Below are 15,848 nucleotides of genomic sequence, written 5' to 3' on the forward strand. Positions count from 1 at the left end.
AGAAAGCAGAAAAGATGCCCCCCCGCCGTGTCTCCTGAACCCGGGGTACCCAGGGTAACTGCTTGGTGTCCCAGTGGGCGGGAAGACGGCAGGGGCAGCCCAGGCCAGGTCTCAGTGACACGACTCGGCCCTGGGCAGCAGCCAGATCGGTCACTCTCATTCTTTTCAGATCAAAGTTCCCCCAGGGAACAGCCCAGAACCTGACACTGGCATGGGGGGGGGCGGCCCCGTGCAGCGGGAGGGCATCAAAAGGCGGGGCACCTGTCCCCAGCTCCAGGGACACCAGGCCGGCAGCCCAGGGAGGGACTGGACACATTCACACACCTACTCTGCCCCAGCCCTGACCCCACCCTGATAAAGGGCCACACCGGTGTGGAGGCGTGGGGGGCATAACTGGCTCTAGGCCCTGCTGAATCGGACTCTGCCCCCACAGGACTCCAAGCCCCTCCAGGGCCCCGGGGGACTGGCTCCTTGCACTGCGCCCCCACTCCCAGCAACCTCACTCTCAGACACCCTCCAGGTACCTCTCTCTCTGCCTCCTGTCTCTGTGTCTGTTTCTCTGTCTTTGCTCCTTTCTGTCTTGGCTCTCCATATTTCTGTATCTCTCTGTGTTCCTTGCTGTCCCCTGGGTCCTGGTATCCTATCTCTCCCTCATCTCTCTGTGTCTCTCTGGACATGAAGAGTAACAGTGGAGTGGCATGTCAGCCCTTTCTTCTAAGGAGGGAGCTGTCTGCACATTCCTCCCTCCTCTCCACCCCTGGTCCCTCCAGTCTGCGGGCAACATATTTTTTCTGACGGTGGGAGGGGGATGGGAGAGGGTGAGCGAGAACAGAACCCACTGTCCCTGCTGCAGCCAGGTCTTCTTGGCACCCTTGGGCTCTCGAGACCAACCAAACAGCAAGCTGCCTGAGCAGGCAGGCAGGGAGGAAGTGGGCAGAGCTGGTTTGGGGCAGGAGGCGGGTGTCCCTGGGACAGGTCCCTGAGTCTGCCACTCTCCTGTCCCTCGTCATTCCACTCCTGGTGTGGAAAGGCATGCCACAGTGAGAGGCAGCACAGGCTTCGCACCCCGCCGTGCCCACAGGCAAGCCAGCCCACGAGGGTGCACGCTCACACACACTGCAGAGAGGTGTGGTTAGGAGCGCAGGACTCTGAAGCCTGGTCATGGCTCACCACGTTTTTTTGCCTCAGCTTTCTTATCTGTAAAGTGGGGATCATAATAGTATCTGTAGCCTAGGATTGTCATGAAGATCAAATTAGCTCATGTTCGTAAGTCCCTTACAAACAAAGGCCCTTATGTCCGGCACATAGTGATTTCATATATACAGATATGCACACATTAGGTAACAAAAATTAATAAGTATGCATATGTGCTTAAAACTTGGCCGTAATAAAAAGTAGAGGTCGCTTTCACCTTTGCCCTATCGCCCCAGGCTGAGCTGGACCCTGGGCACCCACAGGTCCAAACAGGCGTGATGTGAGTAGCTGTTACGCAAGTTGAGGAATCACACACAGCTCCAGGAGACGTGCATTCTACGGATCTGCTTGTGGAACGAAACTGAGTTAATGGCAGCTGTACATACATGTAGAGAAGTCACATGGCTTCTGGTTACGATGGTTGAAACCATTTCCTTCTGCTTCAAATGTAGATAGGCGATGTTTTAAAAATTAACAATAACGAAAGAGGGACATGTTCGTAGACAAGAAATGAAGACTCCTCCTTAAACTCAAGAAGACAGGAGCCTGCAGGAAAGAGAAGGAGCTGGTGTTGGCAGTCCCTGGGGGCTGGGCCCCGGAGGCCACGTAGGCTGTGGGGTACGGTGAGATGCTCAGCAGGACTGGGACCCGCGCGTGGCTGGCATGGGGACGTGCGCTGCCAGTCAGTGAACATAAACCAGAACAGCTACATCTACCCTTCAAGGTCACTGCAAAGACCAAGCCGCATGCCTGTGGTTGGGCCCCGAGCAGAGACACCAAGCTCACAAGGACTGTCCCAGAAATGCATCACTCATAAGAGGTGAAGACATACCATGAACACTGCTGAGAAACCCTAGTCTGGAGCCCGGCCCAGTGCAGACCAAGCCGAGGCCACTAACAGATGGCCTTGGTTTTTGTAGAATCTCCAGATAACCTCAAAAGCAGGACTCATGGAGCACTGGGGAAGACCATGCCCATGAAAGCCAACAAACTCAGCCAACAGAAGAACTGATAGCTGAGAAAATAAAGTTTTAGAGTGATTTGAAAGTACTTTATAGAGAGTATCTTTAAAGTCTTCACAGAAATAAAAAGGAGAAACATGAAAGGAGACAAGGAGGTCATGAAATAAGAATAGGACAAACGACAAAGATTCCATTAGAAATCTGGGGAATTAAAGTTACTGTAAAAAATAAAACCTCAAAAGTGGGCTGAGTCTCTGACTGAATACAGCCGGAAGGAAACATAATGAACGTGAAGACTGAATTTAGAAAATCTCCAAGAACTCAGCACCAAAAGATCAAGAGATGGAAAACATGAAAGAAAAAATCCTTAGGCTGGGAAAAAAAATCTCATCACATGCTAAGCATGATAAACATCAGGCACGGTGGCTTGCACCTGTGATCCTAGCACTTTGAGAGGCTGAAGCAGGAGGATCATTTGAGATCAGGAATTCGAGAGCAGCCTGAGCAAGAGCAAGACCCCGTCTCTACAAAAAAAATAGAAAAATTAGCCAGGTGTCGGGGTGAGCGCCTGTAGTCCCAGCTACTCAGGAGGCTGAGGCAGGAGGATTGCTTGAGCCCAGGAGTTTGAGGTTGCTGTGAGCTAGGCTGACATCATGGCTGTCTAGACCAGGTGACAGAGTGAGACTCTGTCAAAAAAAAAAAAAAAAATCCATTCCTAGTTTCACATTTTAGTAAAACTTAAGAACATCAAGGATCAAGAAAAAAATCCTAGAACCAGAGAAAAAGCAGTTTATCTAAAAACAAGGAACAAGCATCTGACATCAGAATCCTCATCAGTAACAATGGAAGCCAGAAAAAATAAAATACTAGTTTCAAAGAGATAAAGGAAAATACCCTTGAACCTAGAGTTATGTACACAGCTATACCATCCTTCAAAAGTAATGGCAAATTTTTAGACATCTGAATCACTTGTATATGTTTCCATTTATATGACGTGTCCAGAATAGGCAAACCCATAGAGACAGAAGTAGATTAGTGGTTGCCAAGGCTGGAGAGCGGGTGGCGGTGGGAAAAAATCAACCTGGGAAGGAGCAGTGGGTTGCAAGAAGCAAAAATGCACAAATAAACCAGTTAAGCATATGGGCAAATCTAAATATCTCCCAGCCTCATCATTAATTTTATTGCTTAGTTGCTGGCACTAATATTTCAGAATGCGGGTGTTGGCTGGGAGGGAAGAGCACAGGCGCCCTCCACCCCCCCACACCTTCCCCCACGGGATGCGGGGGAGGGGCAGGCAAGGCCAGCATGCACCAGGTGCTGCGAGTGTCACCACTCACGTCCTCCAGGCTTCACCTCTGATCTCAGCCTAAGTGGCAGCCACCGATCCTGCAGGGCTTTGACCACCGGCTCTCACTTTCAGTGTGTTTCGCTTTCTGCTCCAAGACTGGTGGAGTTAATTCCCCCAGAGGCTGCCCAAAACCAGTGGGGGATGGGAGCTGATGGGTAAATGCTTCTCTTGCTGGTTCTTCCCATGAACAATCCTGAGAAGGCTTCCATGCACTTCCCGGAAGGTCCCTGGTGGGACTGAGCCCCACCTGCCCACGGTAGAGACTCAACAGCACACTCGCACTGGCTTTCTCCCCAGCCCTTGCTCTCCGGTCCCTGTCCCCAGCTTCCCACCACTCCCTCCCAGATAACCTTTCTACACACAAGACCTCACTCATGCTTTGCTTTCAAGAGGACTCTGACCTAAGACACTAAGTCTCCTGTCCTCTTTAGGAGGATCATAGAGACACAGGCTTTTTTTTTTTTTTGAGACAGAGTCTCGCTCTGTTGCCCGGGCTAGAGTGCCGGGGCATCAGCCTAACTCACAGCAACCTCAAACACCTGGGCTCAAGCTATCCTCCTGCCTCAGCCTCCCGAGTAGCTGAGACTACACGCATGCACTACCATGCCCGGCTAATTTTTCTATATATTTTTAGTTGTCCAGATAATTTCTTTCTATTTTTAGTAGAGACAGGGTCTCGCTCTTGCTCAGGCTGGTCTCGAACTCCTGACCTCGAGCGATCCTCCTGCCTCGGCCTCCCAGAGTGCTAGGATTATAGGCGTGAGCCACCGCGCCTGGCCACAGGCTTTTCTTTAATTGAGATATAATTTACATCCATTAAAGAATTTGATGTAATTATGTAATTCAGCAGTTTTTAACATAACCACCAAATGAAACCATCACCACTCATTCTAGAACATTTTCATCCCTCCAGACTGAAGCCCTGTACCCATTAGAAGTCACTTTCCAATCGCACCACCACCCCTCTCCAGCCTCGGCAACCACTAATCCACTTCTGTCTCTATGGGTTTGCCTACTCTGGACACTTCATATACATGGAATCGTATACAGTTGGCACTCCATATTCGCGGTTCTGTATCCACGGATTCAACCAACCTGGATAGCAAATATTTGGGGGAAAAAATATGACATTAAAAAATATTACAAATTTTTAAATATATAGCATAACACTATGTATACAGCATTTGCATTGTGTTAGGTATTACCAGTAATCTAGAGTGCTTTAAAGCACAAGAGGATGTGCCTGGGTCACACTGCACCATTTTATATCAGGTGTTTGGACATCTGCAGATTTTGGTATCCAAGAGAGGTCCTGAAACCAGTCTCCAGCAAATTCTGAGGGAGGCCCGAACATGTGGTCTTACGTGACTGTTGTCTTTCACATACCGTAGGTAACATCTTCAAGGTTCATCCATGTTGTAGCATGTATCCGTATTTCATTCCTTTTATGGCTGAGTAATAGTCCATTGTATGGCAGAGTAAAGTTTTTAAAATGAATACTCCACCTGTAAGATTCGTCAGTCATGAATGTATCAGTCATGTTCTTGTTTTTAATTGTGGCAAAAAATACACAACATAACATTTACCATCTTAGCAGGGGGCAGGGGGCTGGGGGCAAGGTACACATGGGGCCTTCAGACTCCGTGTCTGGCCGGTGAATGCTGAAGAGGACGGCAGGCCAACAGACCTCCTCCTCCGCTGTTCTGCCATGACTGTCGCTTCCTTTTAGAGCCTGTGTGCCTGGAGCAGAGAGGATGCAGAGAGTCAGGTCGAGGTGCACGCAGCCAGGGCCAGATCTCCCCAGCCAGCGGGTTACAGGCTCCAGTGATGTAAACTGGGAGGGGCCCGGGGCGGGGCCTAGGGCACGGGCCCCCCTTCTCTGGAAGGAATCCACAGGAGGACTACTTACTAGAGGAGGCGACTTGGGGGGCCCCCCTCCAGGGCTCTGCTCCCTTGAGCCACATGTGGCTGGTGAACTCCCGAAACATGGTCCAAGTTGAGATGTGCTCTAAGTGTAGAATATACATCAGATGTTCAACACTTAATACAAAAAAAAATACAAAATATTTCATTCATAATATTTTTTACTGATTACAAGTAGGACAATGGATTACAAAATTGATTATGGTTTGCACTATATTTGGTTAAATAAAATATAATGTTTCTAAAATAAGCCGGGAACAATGGCTCACACCTATAATTCCAACACTTTGAGAGGCCGATTCCAGAAGACTGCTTGGGGCCCGGAGTTTGAGACCAGCCTGGACAACATATTGAGACCCCATCTCTACAAAAAAATTTTAAAAAGTTAGCTGGGTGTGGTGGCACGGGCCTGTAGTCTCAGCTATTTGGAAGGCTGAGGCAGGAGGATCACTTGAGCCCAGGAGTTGCAGGTTACAGTGAACTATTATCTGGCCACTGTACTCCAGCCTGGGCAACACAGTGAGACCCCTGTCTCTAAAAATATATATAGAGAGAAAGAGAATAATTTCATGTTTCTTTTAACTTTTAAAATGTGGCTGCTAGAAAACTTAAAATTACTATTTGGTTCACATTTTGTTTCTGTTGGGTAGCAGTGGTCCAGAACGAACAGTGATAGCTAACACCTGTTGAGTGTTTACTATGTTCCAGGCACTCTTGTCAGGATGTGACACTTAATAACTCATTTAAGCATCACAACAATCCTATATGGTTGCTAAATCCCACTTTACAAAAGAGGAAACGAACAGCAGTTTAGTGACTTACCTAATGTCCGCAAGTCAGTACTGGTGAGTGGGCTTTAACCGGGTACCCAGGTGCTGGAGCCCCGTGTTCAACCTCTACACAGGCTCATTACCGGGACTGGGTTGAAAGCCCTGGGTTTGAGGTCCAGCTCTGCTACTTTCAAGCTCTGTAACCTTGGGGAAATTAAGCTTCAGTTGCCTCATTTATAAAAATGAGATCAACCACCAGCCTCTCTCATAGAGTCACTAACAGGATGATCTATCTTGGCCGGGCGCGGTGGCTCACCCCTATAATCCTAGCACTCTGGGAGGCCGAGGCGGGAGGATTGCTTGAGGTCAGGAGTTTGAGACTAGCCTGAGCAAGAGCGAGACCCTGTCTCTACTAAAAAATAGAAAGAAATGAGCTAGACAACTAAAAAATATATAGAGAGAAAAAAAAATTAGCCAGGCATGGTGGCACATGCCTGCAGTCCCAGCTACTAAGGAGGCTGAGGCAGGAGGATCGCTTGAGCCCAGGAGTTTGAGGTTGCTGTGAGCTAGGCTGACGCCACAGCAATTAGCCAGGTGTGGTGGTACATGCCTGTAATCCCAGCTACTCAGGAGGCTGAGGCAGGAGGATTTCTTGAGGCCAGGAGTTCAAAAAGAAAAATTGCTGTCTCAAAAAAAAAATTGTGTAGAAAAAAAAAATTTGGGGGGGGGATAGAGTCTTTCTCTGTTGCCCAGGCTGGAGTACAGTGGCATCATCATGGCTCACTGCAACCTCAAACTCCTGGGCTCAAGTGATCCTCCTGCCTCAGGCTCCTGAGTACCTGGGACTACAGGTGTGTGCCCCCATGCCTGGCTAATTTTTTCTATTTTCAGTAGAGATGGGGTTTCACTTTGGCTCAGGCTGGTCTCAAACTCCTGACCTCAAGCGGTCCTCCCGCCTCAACCTCCCAGAGTGCTAGGATTATAGGCATGAGCCACCATACTCAGCCGATTATGTAGAAAATTTTAATGAATCATCACAAAAAGTCTCAGGATGCAATTATCAGAATCAATATACAAAATCAATTGTATTTATACTAGCAAGAAACAGACTTTAAATTTTTGAAAATAACATTTATAATAGCATCAGAAAACTCAAAACACTCAAGGATATATTTAACAAAATATGTGCCAGATTTATACATGGAAAACTACAAAATATTGCTGAGATAAACTAAAGAAGACCTAAATAGTTGGGGAGATATACCATATTAATGGATCTTAAGGCTCAACATTGTCAGTTCTCCCCGAATTGATCTATAGAATGACACTATCCCAGTCAAAACTCCTGCAGGCTTTCTTTCTTAAAAACTGTCATATTAATTCTAAAATTTAGCCAAAAAAAATTTGAAGAAAAAATAAAAGGACTCAAACTATCTGATTTGGAGACTTACTATAAAGCAATAATAATCAAGATGGTGTTCTCTCAGTGTAAGGATAGACAGAGATATCAATGGAACAGAATAGAAAATCTAGAAATAGGTTCGCATACAGACAGTCAACTGACTTTCAACAAAGGTAACTCAGTGGAAAAAAGGGTAGCCTTTCCTACAAACAGTGCCAGAATAATTAGATACCTATATGCAAAAATAAAATATATCTTGACCTTTACCTCACACCATACCCTAAAACTAATTTGAAATACATCATAGACCTAAATACAAGAGCTAAAACTATAATACTTCTGGAAGAAAACATAGGATAGAATTTGTGACCCTGGGACAGGCAAAGACTTCTCAGACAGGAAACAAAAACAAAATGATAAACAGAACTTTACCAAAATTAAGAAGTTTTGATCGTTAAAGATGCTATTAAGGAAATGAAAAGGCAACCCACAGATTGTGAGAAAACATATTTTCAAAATGTGTTTATCTGATAAGGATTTGTATGTAGCATGCACAAGGAATTCTTAAAACTCAATAATAATAAAACTACCTGATTTTTAAAAAATATATAAAAGATCTGAACAGACACTTCAGCAAAGAAGATATATGAATGGCAATAAGTAAATAAAATGATGCCCAACTTCATTAGCTATTGGGGAAATGCAAATTAAAACTACAATGAGATACCAACACACATACGGCTAAAATCTTAAAAACTGACAATACTTACATGTTTACAAAAATACAGAGCAACTAGAACATTCATACATTGCTGGTGGGAATGAAAAATGGTACAGTTACTTTGAAAAATAGTTTGGTGGTTTTGTACTGAATTAATCATATACTTATAGGACCTAGAAATCTCACTCTTAGATATTTTTCCAAGAGGAATGAAAACATATGTCCACACAAACACTTGTACACAAATACTCATAATGCCTATATTCATAATAGTCAAAAATTGAAAGCAATCCAGTGCATTAATACATCAATAGTTGAATAAATTGTGGTACATAGATACAATGAACACTCCCCAGCAATAGAAAGAAAAAACTACTGATACAGGCAACAACATGGGTGCTTCTCAAAGGCTTTATGCTAAGTGACAGGAGCTGGATATGAGCAAGTATGTACTGTATTCCATTTATAATATGTAAATCCTCAGAACATGGTTTCTTAGGTAAAGGTAAACACAGAGGGATGGAAATCAGGTCAGCGGATGCCAAGGGCCACAGGTAGGGAGTAGTAAAGGGCACAAACTTTTTGGATGTTGGAAATGTTCTTTGTCTTGACTGGGGTGGTGTTGCTGGCTCTATACATGAAAATCGATGAATTTTACTTTATGTAATCTCTACCTCGATAAATCTTATTTAAAAGTCCAATGCACGAGAGACTTGCCGGCTAAGAGTGGTTTGGATAGTAAATTGAAGATAGTACATTGGCTGTATTGGAAGGTGGTACCTCTAAAAGCCGTTGGGGGATAAAAGACATGTGACTGTCTCCCAGGGACCAGACGTGAGCCAGGGGGCGCGCGAACCGGCATCCGGCCGGCGAAAGCCTACCCGGGAGCGCCACCTGGAGGGAAGGCGAGGCCTCGGCAGCAAGAAGCCGAAGCCGGAGCTGCCTGTGAGTCTGGAAGGAGGGGTGAGCTGCACCCACAGGAGGGTAGGTGAGAGACCCCAATAATGGTGTGGGCTAGAGGGGCTTGGAAGGACTTACAAAAGTGCCCCACTAGATAAAGAGTTAACTACATGTGCGTGCAAAGCCCAAGAAGCTTCTGTGTCAGCTCGCACAGTACTAGTCAAGACCTCTCCTGCCCCTTTCCTGGGGGGACCTAAAGCAGCCAAGGGAGGAGGGGGAGGAGGAACAGGAGGAGAGAGAAGGGGGTGGGGGAGGGGGAGGACCGCAGGGTGTATGAGCGAGTGGGAGGAAGGGAAATTCAAAAGTTAATTAGATTCTCTCTCTCTCTCTCTCTCTCTCTTACACAAACACACACACACACACACACCTTTTCCGGTTGCAGGCTGCTTGCCCAAAACAGACCAAAAGGTGGAAGGAAAAAGTTTTTAACTTTAAATAAACTTTATAAGTTTTTGGATGACGGGTGTTGTGGGGTTGAATTGGGTTGGATTGGGTTTGGGTTTTTTTTCTTTTTTGCATTTTGGCATTGTGGTACAATATACATAACATGAAATTTACCATTTCAGCCATTGCAGTGGCACCAGATATGCTCTCACGGTGGCGCACGCATCTGCAAAAGGTTCTCATCGTCCCCGACGGAACCCACACCCACTAAACAATAACTCTCGCTCACCCCTCCCCTCAGCCGCCAGCAGCCACTAGTCTACCTTCCATCTCCAGGAATGTGACCACACGGTTTTTTTATTGCAATTACTGAAATGAGCCTTTCATAATTTGAAGGGACCCAGGAACTTTGTACCAAGAGAGAGCGTCCAGAAAAGACATGGGCCTGCCCTGTATTCAGTGCAAAAGGGTCCTCACAGAACAAATCCGAATGGAGAATGGGAAATAAAAATACAGTTGCCTGAAGGTGGCAGCCTGTGGGTCCTATTTGTTCAACTTCACAGCTACCCCAAATAAGGGGTTTATTTTACCCATGTGACAAGAAATCTAGAAAAAGATACAGAGTCACAGCTGACACAGCGGCTGAGAGGTCGTCAAAGCCCAGGCTCCCTGCAGCTTCCTGCCACTCCGCCCTTGACACAGCCCCACCGTCCCCATGCCCAGGTGTAGAGTCTGAGCTCAGGGCAGGAAGAAAGGGAAACAGCAAAGGCTTTGGGGAGAATTGGGGAAAACATTGCTCAAGTCATTTCCTATGCTCTGTGGTTCAGAAGAGTGACTTGGTTGACAAAACCTGCTCTAAAGGATCAATAAGTGAGAAGCATGGCGATGTCCTTGCTAGGGCCAGAATGGTCAATGATTCTCACCTCTAATACCGAAGTCACACATGCATATTAAAAGACCTGGGACAGTTACCTGCCTGGCTGAGCTTAGGCCACATGTTTGCATACCAGCAGGGTAGGCGGAGGCTGGATCTACTCCCTGGCATCTGTAATGGGAGGAAGAGGAGGGAGGCACTGGATATATTCACCTCTATCATGTAACTGAGCCAAAGATGACCTTGTATGTTGGCCCCTATATTGTTTACTTCTTCACAATGGGACAGCTAGCTCAAAAACCCACAGGAGCCAAACTTAGATTTTTACACATCCAATTGCTTTCAATTAAATAGCCCAAGGAAGCATATTTTTAGTCACTTAGAGCCTGCCTGCTTTGCATACTCTGCCAAACTGCACCCAACATCTCCCAGCCAGGGACAGGGCAAACCCTGGGGCTGTAAAGGAGCCCAAGCCACCGCTGCCCTTGGTGGTTCTTTGACCCAGAGACACCTTCCTCATCTAGACATGTAAATCCCCTCTCTCCGGGGAGTTCCCCTGCCTTCTTCCCTTTCCGGTGGTGGCCCTAGAAGGGCTCCTGATGTGAGGGACGTCCCCTCACAGCAACCCTGTCAAAGCACCACCCCGATAAAGCCCTTCACGTGCTACTGCCATCTTGTGGTCATTTTCCCTCTGATCAGCCCCAGATCCTAGAACTCAGCCCAGCTGCCCACCAGGACACAACAGGAAAGGACTAATCCCCCACTGGAAAATCCAAACGCTATTAGGGAAGAGAACAGAGGCAGGCAGCCGAAATCCTGACAAACGTCCATTACCGTGGGCGATGTCTAAGTTGAGACTCTCAGGACAAGGGAAAGGCCGGAGCTCAAAGGCAATTGAAACACTTTTGACAAGAGATAAAAGCAGTGAGTAAAAAACAGGAAAGAGACACCAAAAGTGCTTCATGATTCATCCCTTCTGCTTTGGAAGTATTAGGAAAAGAAATTGACAAAGCACTGACCTCCTACTGGAATGGAATTGAACTTCCTCCATTAGACTGGGTCTTCCCCCTTAAGTCTGGGTCTAAGACACTGTCTCTCTGGAAGCCAACAGGGTTAGGGAAGCACAGATGTCCTCCTCGTCCTCTTTAAGGTTTCAGAGACTTTGAGCCAGCGTCCAGTGTGCTATGGTGCTACCCTACCTCCCTGCTCCCACTTCAAGCTGGATGTGATGTTGCTACCCTTCCTCCAGGGACTCCTGCAAGTATGTGCATCAGTCAGGTTTATTAATTTTAAGCAAAAGACCCACTTCGGCCTGAATTGAATATGAAATGAAAATGAATTATGAAAATTCTGGGCACAGAAAGTGGATGGGTGGGGGGTTTTGGAGAATCAGCTCAGAGGCTATGCCGCCAGGACCAACGCCCACAATCACACTGCAGAAATATCTGGTGAAGGCACCACTGGCCTTGCCTCCTCCGAGCACCACCTGTCACAACTTGCATCCCTGATACTGAACGTTAGCTGCTGTGTCTCCATGACACTGGGGCAGGATTGTGAAGGTGCACGGCTGTCCCAGTGCAGCGGAACGGATCCTGGACGAAGATCCCAGAGTGAGGGAACTTGGGGACTTGGTTTCCACACTGTGGCTCCCCGCGGAGGTCTGTGGCGCCACCTGCTGGACAAGAGTCGCATAACACGCCCAGGGAGTTGCCTTGGCCACCCAAGTTGCTCCCCAGAGAAACCCAGACTTCAGAGCAGCCTCAGGTTGAGCCTTGACCCCAGCCCAAGACCAGACACCCCCACACCAGAACCTAGTCGCATGCTGAGCCCTGACACAGGCCACCGTGTAACTGTGGCTCTAATTCAAGTCCACAGTCCCTAGAGTCCTGGGCAGGCCAGCCATCCACAGGCTGCATCCCCCAAGGGGAGGGGCCCAGCACGTTCCCTGGATCCCAAGGCCTGTGACTTTGGGGCTGAACTCCTCCTTGACCTCACTGAGCTGTGGCTCCTGACAGGCAGCCACACCATGGGAACCCTGTGTGAGAGCCCCTCGGGCCTTGTGTCCTAATGGGGCCAGCTCATGCGCAGTCTCCTTGGCCCTGTGCCCTGCCCAGACCTGTTCTAGATTCCACCACCACCCTTCCCCAACGCTGCCGCCTCCTCCTACCCACCCAGCTCAGGTAGGGCCTCTGAGACGCAGCTGGGAAGGCTGGCAGGCAGGAGGGCCAGGACCGGCACCGGGGGGCCATGGACCCCACAGCAGGGCCTGTACTCTATCAGAAGCTACTGCTCTGGGAGCCGAGCTTGGAGTCGGGGGAGGAGGAAGAAGAGGGGGAGACATTGGAGCCACTGGTTCCCGACCCCTGGAGGCCCCAGGACTCCTCTGGGTGAGTTAGGGAGGGGTCTCAGCACCCGGCCTCTCAGGCTTGAGGCTGGCAAGACCCTCTCTCTGGAGCCCCTAAGGGCAGACACGCAACTCTGTGCCTGGCTCAGCTCCAGGAACTTTCTGGTTGAATGGGGGGACACCTAGGCTATGGCTTCAGACCTGGCCCGAGCAGTCAATCAGAGGGCTGTGGGTCTGAAGGGACATTTGTACCAAACCATCCCCTGTCCTGTCTGCTGTTGTGTCAAAGGTCCCGTCCCCAGCCCCCAGGCCCTGGTGCAGGAGGCACCTGCTAGGCAGGTTGGGCCCTGGCTACCCCTGGCTGGGCCCGGCTCCCCAGCCCTTTCTCCCCTGCCCTTTCTCCCCTGCCTACCAAGCCCCTGCCAGGCCTCCCGCCCCTCTGGCTGGAATCTTGCTCTCCAATCCCCTCTCCAGAGATGCCCCGCCTGGCTACCTGCAGTTTTCCCAAGCTCTTTCCCACTTCCGTGTCTTCATCCATGCTGAGCCCTCTGCCTGGAAGCCCTTTTCTCCTTGGCAAACTAGCACTCCTCTTATAAAATCAAACCCTTTTGGGAAACAATCCCTGGGTTCTCTTGGGGGTCTGTCCTAACCCTGGCTCAGAACACCCCTCTCTGCAGGAACAAGCCCAGTGGGCTGCCCAGAGCCTGGGCCCGACTGGCGGCAGCCCTGCTGCTGCTGGCCGTTGGCTGCTCCCTGGCTGTGTGGCAGATCCAAACCAAGGGCGGCTCGACAGGAAGCTTGGGCTCTGTGGCCCCTCCACCCAGCGGACACTCCCACCGCCCAGGTGTATACCACCACGGCGCCATCATCAGCCCTGCAGGTCAGTACTGGGGGCAGCTCAGGGGAGGGGGGTCAGGGGTCACTGGTCCCAGGCCCCTCCTCATAACAGTCTCTTCCCTGCTGCAGCCACGTGCTCACACCTGGGACGACAGCTGCTTGTTGCTGGGGGCAATGTCGTGGACGCAGGAGTTGGTGCTGCTTTGTGCCTGGCGGTGGTGCATCCTCATGCCACAGGGCTAGGTCAGTGACCCATGACCCCAGACAGTGACCCCAACCCAGGGCCTGATCAGTGACCTCAAGGCTGGTTAGTAAGCAGGACCTAGGACTTGAGCAGTGGCCCCAACCATAGGCTGTGACCCTTGAACCCAGGCCTGGTCAGTAACTCCTGAGCCCAGGCTCCTTCAGTAACCTCGACCTCAAACAAGTCCATGACCCTTCCTCTGAGTCTGTTGAGTGACCCTGACCCCAGTCCTGGCCAGCACACCTGACCCCTCTGTGACCCCTTTGTCGTCCTGCAGGTGCCATGTTCTGGGGCCTCTTCCACAACAGCTCCTCAGGCAATACAACTGCCCTAATGCCAGGCCCAGCCCAGACCCTGGCCCCTGGCCTGGCGCTGCCCACAGCTCTACCTACCCTGCACTTGCTGCATGCACGCTTCGGCCGCCTGCCCTGGCCGCACCTGCTGGTGGGCCCCACCATGCTGGCTCAAGAGGGCTTCCTGGTGGACACGCTCCTGGCAAGGGCTCTGGCAGTTCAGGGCACAGATGGCCTCTGTCCACTGCTTTGCCATGCCAATGGGACACCCCTGGGCCCTGGGGCCCGAGCTACCAACCCAAAACTGGCAGCTGTGCTACGCAGGGCAGCACTTGCCCCCACCTCAGACCTTGCTGGGGATGCCCTACTGAGTCTGCTGGCCAGAGATCTGGGGGTGGAGGTACCCTCCGCTGGGCCCAGGCCTACCTTGGAACCAGCACTGCAGCTACCCATGCCCGAGGGCATCCTGTTCACCACCCCTGGCCCCTCCGCTGGCCCAGAACTGCTGGCACAGCTGGAGGCAGCCTTACTCTCTGGGGCGCCCAACCCTGACCCCTGCCCACCACTCCTGCAAACCGTCGTGACCCCTGCCAGCAGCATTCTGGCCACCGTGGACAGCAGCGGCTCTGTGCTCCTTCTCACCTCCTCGCTCAACAGCTCCTTTGGCTCTGGACACCTGTCCCCAAACACTGGGGTTCTGCTTAGCAACCTGGTGGCCAGGTCTGCAGCTAGCACCTGGGCCTGCCCCCTCATCCTCCGCAGCAGCCCAGATGACACTGAGGCCGATGTGTTGGGGATGGTGGCTTCAGGAACCCCTGATGTGGCCAGAGCCATGACTCAGGCCTTACTCAGCCATTTGGCAGGGCCCCAAACCCAGGCCCAGCACCAGCACCAGGCCCAGCAAGGACAAACAGAGAGTGCCAATGCGTGTGGCCAAGGGACCGTGCTCCAAGTGGCAGCTCATGCAGAGCATGCCCATGTCTCTAGTGTCCCCAGTGACTGCTGCCCCTTCCAGGGGTTCTAACAGAGTGAGGGGTGTCTGGCAGGGAGTATAGTTGTCTCAAGCCTGGGGGCAGGAGCGGAGCAGACCCAGCAACGATGGTGTGCATGAAGAGTGTGCATCTATTATGCACTCACTGCTGGCTCGGGCCCCAGCCTTGGGCCTGGTCAGTTCCTAGGACTTGAGTTCTGGCATCCACGGTTGCTCAATCATTCTTCAAATCAACCGCACTGGATGGAATCTCTGCCTCTTTTACCAGCTAAGGAAACTGAGGATAATGAGCGAAGAGCAACAGGGCCTGTGTGGCTAGCCCTGAGTCCATATCCAGCTCTGGAAAGGACAGATGGAAGAATGCTGAGCCCCTGCCTAGGCTCTGGGCCCCATGAGGCAGGGCGGGCAGAGCCCAGGGTACTGCTGGCATCTCTGTCCTCCCCTCAGGCCACCTGCTGCTAATCTCCCTCAACTGGACTGGACACAAAATAAAGATCAAGTCTCCTGGAGGCCAGGTGCCCTTCCTGCTTCTTGGTTAATTTCCCATCAGCCTTGGAGGCACCTGGTGTCAGGGCTTCCCCAATGGGCAGCACAGGTGACC

At 50.2% G+C, this 15,848-nt stretch overlaps 1 protein-coding gene across 1 annotated transcript; it reads left to right on the forward strand.

Moving 5' to 3' along the window:
• The first annotated feature begins 12,785 nt into the window (after positions 1 to 12,785).
• On the forward strand, positions 12,786 to 15,280 carry GGT6 (gamma-glutamyltransferase 6). The gene is made up of 4 exons (XM_069483103.1): positions 12,786 to 12,925; positions 13,560 to 13,762; positions 13,849 to 13,962; positions 14,241 to 15,280. Exons 1-4 carry the CDS (start codon positions 12,786 to 12,788, stop codon positions 15,278 to 15,280), a joined length of 1,497 nt encoding a protein of 498 aa, XP_069339204.1.
• Positions 15,281 to 15,848: the final 568 nt, after the last annotated feature.

The sequence above is a fragment of the Eulemur rufifrons genome, chromosome 9, assembly GCF_041146395.1.
Source record: "Eulemur rufifrons isolate Redbay chromosome 9, OSU_ERuf_1, whole genome shotgun sequence".
NCBI classification, from domain to species: domain Eukaryota; kingdom Metazoa; phylum Chordata; class Mammalia; order Primates; family Lemuridae; genus Eulemur; species Eulemur rufifrons.